Source organism: Propithecus coquereli, unplaced genomic scaffold (assembly GCF_000956105.1).
Source record: "Propithecus coquereli isolate 6110/MARCELLA unplaced genomic scaffold, Pcoq_1.0 Scaffold53, whole genome shotgun sequence".
Lineage (NCBI taxonomy): Eukaryota > Metazoa > Chordata > Mammalia > Primates > Indriidae > Propithecus > Propithecus coquereli.
The window spans coordinates 1,254,797-1,262,305 of record NW_012151174.1 but is presented as its reverse complement, the minus strand read 5'-3'; the positions used below and the strand labels follow the sequence as shown (position 1 = coordinate 1,262,305).

The 7,509-nt window shown below is 54.5% G+C and overlaps 1 protein-coding gene across 1 annotated transcript in view; it reads right to left on the bottom strand.

Annotated features, from left to right (window-relative positions):
• FCGBP (Fc fragment of IgG binding protein) overlaps window positions 1-7,509 on the bottom strand; it is a 68,037-nt gene that overhangs the window by 41,218 nt on the left and 19,310 nt on the right. Inside the window, exons 2-5 of the mRNA XM_012656970.1 lie at window positions 6,890-7,480; window positions 6,308-6,821; window positions 4,262-4,605; window positions 87-657 (exon numbers count right to left, since the gene is read on the bottom strand). Of these exons, the coding sequence (XP_012512424.1) occupies window positions 87-657; window positions 4,262-4,605; window positions 6,308-6,821; window positions 6,890-7,480 (2,020 nt within the window). The remainder of the gene's footprint in view (window positions 1-86; window positions 658-4,261; window positions 4,606-6,307; window positions 6,822-6,889; window positions 7,481-7,509) is intronic.

The window sequence follows — 7,509 nt, the reverse complement described above, 5'->3', positions numbered from 1 at the left end:
GGCCTAAGTGCTCAGATATTGAGAGATGCAAGGGGTCCTCCGCCCCTCGCCGTGAGCTCCCAGCCCCCACCCAGGGCATCACTCACGGCAGTTTGCTGGTGACCGCCAGTCCCCGACAGAGATGCCAAGCTCCACACAGGCCTCGGCGTAGGCACCGAGGCTACGGCACAGGCTGAGCCGCTCTCCACCGGTCACGCACAGGTCATACACACACTCCTGCAGGAAGGGCTTGGGGTCCAAGGTGTCATGGCAGACGGCAAAGGGGCCATCAAGCCGGGCCAGCATGCCGCAGAGTTTGTCACCCTCATAGTGCTGGGCCTGGTCTGGGGTGCAGGAGGGACAGTTTTTCTCGCAGCCATCTTCACACAAGTAGTCCCCGTCATCCAGCTTCCAGCTACTGGCAAACTCCACGACGTTAGGAACCCGCTCCCAGTCGGGTGTGAAGAAGTCGTCATCGGGGTCGCCATTATAGTTGCCACACAGCCCGCACACCTGGCCTTGGAAGTTCTCGGGCAGAGTCAGCACCAGCTGACAGTCCCAGTTGTAGGTGACCACCAGCCCGAAGTCCAGCTCCACCACGGCCCGTGTCCCGCTCTTGTACACACGCAGGCGACCCTTGCTCAGGGAGACCGGCAAGAGTGAGCGCTGGTTGTCGATCTGCAGGGTGGGTGGGACGGGGGTGGTCAGGCCCCTGTGTGGTCTGCCCTCCAGCCCTCCCCTCCTCCCTCTCGCTCCCTGCTCTGGCTGCTCTGGCACTCTTTCCTTCTGCTACTGCCGCCATCCGAGCTCCTGCACTTCCCATGGCCTGAAATGGTTTTCTCCCAGATGGGAACATGGCCCACTCCCATACCTCCTATAAAATACTTGCTCAAATGTCACCGATGCAGTGAGGCCGTCCCTGACCACGCTATTTTATTTTATTTTATTTTATTTTTTGAGACAGAGCCTCAACTCTTTTTGCCCGGGCTAGAGTGAATGCTGTGGCGTCAGCCTAGCTCACAGCAACCTCAAACTCCTGGGCTAAAGTGATCCTCCTGCCTCAGCCTCCCGAGTAGCTGGGACTACAGGTATGCGCCACCATGCCCGGCTCATTTTTTCTCTATATTTTTAGTTGTCCGATTAATTTCTTTCTATTTTTAGTAGAGACGTGGGTCTCGCTCTTGCTCAGACTGGTCTCGAACTCCTGAGCTCAAACAAGCCGCCCGCCTCGGCCTCCCAGAGTGCTAGGATTACAGGCGTGAGCCACCGCGCCCGGCCGACCATGCTATTTTAAATGGCAACCCCTCTTTACTCCCTACTTGCCTTCCCTGCTTTACTTTTTTCCCGTATCTTCTAGCCTTCTAAAATATAATTGGTCAATGAATTATGTTTATCATCTGTCTGACTCCACCAGAATGTCAGCTCCAACAAGAAAGGGGTTTTTGTTTGCTTTGATCACTGCTCTATCTCCAGTGCCTGGAACAGTGCCTGGCAGAACCACGGACCTCAATAAATGAATGAAGTCATTGCTGCATTAAATAAACATCCACTGGGCACTCAGTCTGCACCTGGCCCTGGGCTGGGAGATCCTGGGGATACAGCGGTGACCAAGAGAGCCCCAGGCCCTAACCTCGTGGGGCTCCAGGCTGGGAGAGACACACCCATCAGCAGACAGTGGCAGCTCAGCGTGCCCAGGGCTGAGATGGGGGAAGCGCGGGCAGAAGAGTCAGGCCTGGGGTTGGGGAGGGTGGCCCAGGTAGAGGCGTCAGGGCTGGGCTAATGGGCTAAGGGGAGACAGGTGGCTGTGAGAGCCTAGAAAAGGGGCCAGACCCAACCTTACTGGTTAGGGAAGGCTTCCCAGAGGAAGGGACAGCTGAGTCGATCCTTGAAAGACAAGTGAGAGACAGCCAGGAAACCTGGGAGGGGGAGCGTGTTCCTGCGCAAATGTCCTGAGTTCAGAGAGATCCTGGCCCATCCATCTGGCTTGGTATTGTGGATGGAATGTTTGCGACCCCCACAAACGTATCCTAACCCCCAGTGTGATGGTATTAGCAGGTGGCGCCTTTGGGAGGTGATTAAGTCATGAGTGTGGTGCCCTCATGAATGGGACGATGGCCCTTATAACAGTGGCCCCAGAGAGCTCTCTTGCCCTGTTTCCACCATGTGAGGATACAATGAGAAGTTGGTGGTCTGCAACGTGCAAGAGGGCCCTCACTCGAGCCCGCCCATGTTGGCACCCTGATCATGGACTTCTAGTCTCCAGGACTGTGGGAGATAAAGTTCTGTCATTTCTAAGCCACCCAGGACATGGTACTTTGTTAAAGCAGCCTGAACTAAGAACGAGGACACAAGGAGAGTGTGTCTCTCTCTGTGCCCCGGGCAACTCTTTCTCACTCTTTCCTGGCGCGTTCTCTGAGCCATGCCAGAGCTGAGGCCTGAAGGTAGAGAAAGTCTTAGCCAAGAGGATGGGATGTGAAAAAAGGAGCAACAGCCAGAGAAGACAGAGCATCCACTCACCCAGGCGCTCAGCAAAGCCGCTCTGTGCCGGGCGGGCAGTGCCAGGGGCACCGCAGTGACAGAGGGAGCCTGCAGTCCCCGTGCTCAAGGCTCTCAGTCCAGAACGGCTGTTCTCACCTGCCTCTCGCTTGAGACCAGTGATCTCTGAACTTGTGCTCAGTCCCTCTAAAGCTCAAGGACACCTGCTTTCATCCAGCTGGTTAGTGATCTCACAGATTTACCTGTCCACCCACCAAATGAGGGAGGTGCAGGAATATTCACCGCACTACTGTTTGTAATAGTGCACAATGTGGCCACCCCCAGGAGACTGGTTAAACGAACTAGGGACATCCATCCAATGGAGAGCCGTGCAGCCGTACGAAAGAATCTTCCTTAAAGAAGCCCTAGATGAATACTCAAGAAATCAATCAAATAGTTATCGGCGGGGCATGTGGGCGAGGGGAGCAGATGAAGACGGGAGTGGAAACCAGACCTTTCATAATATGCCCTTTTTTATTCTGAGCTACGTGAATGCTTTCCCCATTAAAAAAAGTAATTGCGGCAACACGGAAGTATCTCGAAAACACTACGCTGAGCAAAAAGAAACCTTACATGTGAGGCTTTTTACTCTACGTGATTCCATTAATATGATGTTCTTGAATAGGCAAAAATAATCTGGTGGAAGAAAAAAATCAGAACTGTGATTGCCTCCGAGGTGGGGTTGGTTGGGGATTGTTGCAAAGGGGCATGAAGGAATTTTCCCAGGTGATGAAAATATTCTATGTCTTCATGAAGTGCTTGGCTACGCAGTTGTCAAAAATCAATGAACTGCGCTGATTTGTGAATTTTACTATGTGCCAATTTTATCTCAACTATAAGCAAAAAGAAGCGTCAAAATGTTGTATTCTAGTCAATGACGCGCATGTCGAAGTCTTCTGAGGGAAGTGTACTGCTGTCTGGAACTTACTTTGAAGCACATAAAAATACGCTTCAACAGACAGACGGACAAACAGATGGATGGATGTGTGATAAGTCAAGAACAGCAAACTGCTTAGAATTTAGGTGATTGGCACACGAGTGTTCACTGTGCAATGATTTCAACGGTTCTAGATGCTTCAACATTTTCACAATAAAATGGTGGGAAAAAGGCAAATAATTGCTCTATGCTGTCATTCGGGTGGACTGAGTAGTAACGCACTTCCAGAGGCAAAATAGCCTTTGGATTAAGAAGAGGGACGCAGCCTGCCTGTGTCCCCAGCCCCGCCTCTTCCTTGCTGTGAGTCCTGGGAAAGCCACTGGCCTCTCTCAACTCCAGTTTCCTCATCTGGGCGTGTCCATAGTCATAACGCCCACCCCGCAGAGCTGCTGTGCGCATTAAATGCAAAGCAAAGTGCTCAGAAACATCTGGCAAAGGGGAGGTGCTCACTAAGTTTCGTGGTTTCCTCACTTAAATACCTCACTGTTGTACATTTTAGTTTCTTTTCCTTTCTTCCTTTTTTTTCTTTTCCCTATTGTAAACCATGTTGGCACATACTTCTCCCGCCCAACCATCTCTCTGAGCAAATTTAAAATTTCTAGAAGCGGAATTGCTGGAGGACAGGGGTTTTAAGGTTCTGCCACTGATTTTCAAATACCCCTTCCCCAGCCTCCCGCCTCCCGCCTTCTCTAAACCTTCCACCCTGTTGCAAAGGGCTTGGGTTTGGGGTTTGACACCCGGGCTTTGCCTCTCTGACTTTGGACTGGCCGCTCGTGGGGATGTAAAACCCCGAAGCCTCAAGACACTCACCCGGGCGAAGCCAGCTTCCCCGCGGACCAGCGACACGGAGTGGCTGTAGGCGCGCACGGTCACCAGGCCCACGTAGGAGACGCTGCGGCTGCTTCGGTGCTCGTTCTTGGCATCCACGCTGAAGGCCGGCAGGGTGTCGTCCCTGCTGCACAGCTCGGCCATCGTGTACGTGCAGGTGCCCATCATGTCGTAGCGATGGCCGTCGAAGGTGGTGTAATGGGGGTCACCCTGGGCGCGGCAGATGCCCGTGGGCTGCGCCACGCACTTGGGCTGCCCGTCCACCACCTGGCAGCGCTGCCCGGCTGCACACTGCACACAGGCGGTCTCCTCATGGGACAGCCGAGCTGGGGAGGGAAGGGGGGCGGTGAAAAGAGACGTCAGCAGTGTCCTCGGGGGCAGGAATCCTGGAGCTCTCCTGCCCTGGGAAGCTGGAACGGTTCGCTGACGATCGCCCATTTTAGAGGTGGGGAAACTGAGGTCTGCAGGGAGAGAGCTGCACCGGCCTCTCTGGAAACCGCAGGTTTTCCGATTCCTCAGTTTAACAAAGCTCAGCCCAAAAGAACGGAACGTAGTGAAGGACGATGGGCAGGAACTGCCGCTGAAATGGTAATTTGTGTTTTTCTCAACCAACCTCCCCTCTTCCCTGCCTTCCCAGCCGGGGAAAAGGCGGAGGGATTTTTGTAAGGACAGAAAATAGAACACAGAGACTGTTGCGCAGAATGGAAGCGACTGTGGACTCAGGCTGCCTGGGTAGGAATCCCGGCTCAACCGATCAGCTCTGACACACTGGGCAAGTTTAAACTCTCGATGCCTCAGTTTCCTCATTTGTAACAATACCTTTTTCGTGGGGATTTGGGGGGGGGTGTTGTCAGGTTTAAATAAGCTAAAACATAAGTAAGATTTGGAACTGAAGCCAGGTATTAAATTGAGTGCTAATCGTTGTCATTAACCACTCACCCCCTCCCCCTTTCTACTCTTCAAGCCCAAAGTGGCCCCTTAAAGTTGGATGGCTTCCATGCCCTGGAGGGCAAGGAGGAGGGGCATTTTTGCCAGGATTGGGAACCCCAGCGTCTAGGCCACTAGCCTGGGGGAGACCGCGTAGGAAGAAACAGCCTTTCCTCCACATGTTTCCCAATTTTCAAAAATTCTTGCCCTCTGTCCCCGCGTAAGAATAGCTCACCCTGACACAGCTCTCATTGCTTCAGACACCATAAAAGGGCTTTACAACTGGTAACTCATTCCACCCTCGCTGCAATCCCGGGAGGCACGTGCAGCTACTATCCCCATTTTACAGACGTGGAAACTGAAGCCCAGAGAGGTATAGTCACATGCCCAAGGTCACGCAAGCAGGGCTGGGATTTGAACCCCAGGCTCTCTGGCTCTAGCCTCTGTGTCCTCAGATACCACGCTCCACTGCCTGGTGGCAGCTCCTCAATGCCCTGAGCCTGAGGTCGCACACAGCGCCAGGTCCTGTATATTAACTGTGTCAAAAGGTGAAGCACCTAGAAAGATCTCTGGTACATTGAGGGATACTCCCCCTCCAACATGGAAGTCACCATTATCATTACAGTTTTAGACCTCCTGAGTTTGGACATCAACATTCCTATAGGAGGTGTGGGGAGTGGCAGGTAGCAACCAGCATAGCTGTGTCGGTTGCTAAAATATCAAACTGTTTCCGAACTGATTGGTAAGAGGCTGCCGCCCCCACCAAAGATACCTCCCTCTTGGCACCCTGGCTCTGCCCCGGGACGCTTCCCCCAACGAACTAACAGACAAGGGCTGATGCCGGCCTGGCGGGGCTACCAGGACCCTGCCGCAGTGCTCTGGTTGGTGTCTCTTCTGACTGGTTGTGCCCTGGGTCACACTGGTTGCTGAATATTTAAGAATATTAGAGGCTGGGGAGACTTAAGAGAGGAAGTCAGGGAGGAAGGAGTCGAGGGGTGGACAGCCCAGCGGAGCCAGGAAGCTGCAGAGGAGCAGGTGGGTGGAAAGGGGTCACCAGGTGGACAGGGCCGGTGGTCGTTTCCCATCACTCAGTCTGGCTACAATCAGCTGGTGTCCCATGGCCCACAGACTGGGCCAGCCCGAAGGTGAGGAGCCCAAAGTTGGTAGCGGCCTCGGCCGTGTGGATCCTGTCGGCAGTGCCAAGGCCAACTTCAGCGTACGAGAACTCGCTGCCTGGCACAGACACCCAGGTGAGGTTGGCCCCTAGCGCACGCCTGTCCACGGTCAATCTGTCGGCAGCCTTCGTCTGTGCCACCACCAGGGCTACGCCCTGAGAGCCTGGCGTACTCTTGACCACATAGGCAGGGCAGTAGGCTGCCACATCTGGGGTCACAACCAGGTAGGGGCCGTAGGTCACTCCATTCCTTATGGCCCCTGTGCCAAACAGCAAGACCTGGATGCCCACATCTGCAGACAGGTAGAGTGGCCGGGATGGCCGGACCTCAAACATTACCACGTCACCCATCTGGAGCCCACGGGAGCCGGCGGTACCCCCGTGGTTGTAGGTCAGCTTTGTGACCTGGCTGGCCACTCCATAGACCAGATCATAGCGGGGCTGGGAGGCCAGTGGGGGGGCGCGACATAGCGGGTGCCCCAGGCGGACGTGGGTAGCAGTTGCTCAACCACATAGTTGCAGTCCGTGTGTTTCTGGACACAGCTGTGGCCGGAGAGGACAGCCACAGGGCTACTGGCTGTGACCTTTGACCCCAAGAGATCAGCTGTGCTTTGTAGCTGGGCCACGTTGCAGGGCCGAAGAGTCACACTTAGAACATTGCCTGCTGGGTAGAACTTGCCCTGGAATGTCACTCCTCCCTTCAGCTTGATATTGACGGAGGCGCCTGCTGCGCCTGCCACCATAGCGAACTCCTTGACATACTTGGTTGAGGTGCCAGCAGCAGGTGTGAGCACGAAGTACTCGGTGCTCAGGGTGCGGACAGGCCGCAGCAGCATCAGCTCTGACGTTTTGAGCTTAGCATTTAACGCCTGCACAGAGATGCTGCGGTCAGAGTGGACCACCACCGCATGCTGGAAGATACTGCTGTCGTCCATTTCAGCCTTGGCACTGATGTTAACCGCGGCTGACTCCCCAGGCCTCACTGTGACCTTCTGTGTGGTGTTGTCTGCGCAGCTGAAGATGGCCACTGAGGCTGAGCTTTCTGACAGACTGGAGATGAGGAGGCCGAGGGAGGCCGAGCCGTAGCCAGGCTGGTGGTTCTGCAGGAAGGCCGTGAGGAATTCCTCCC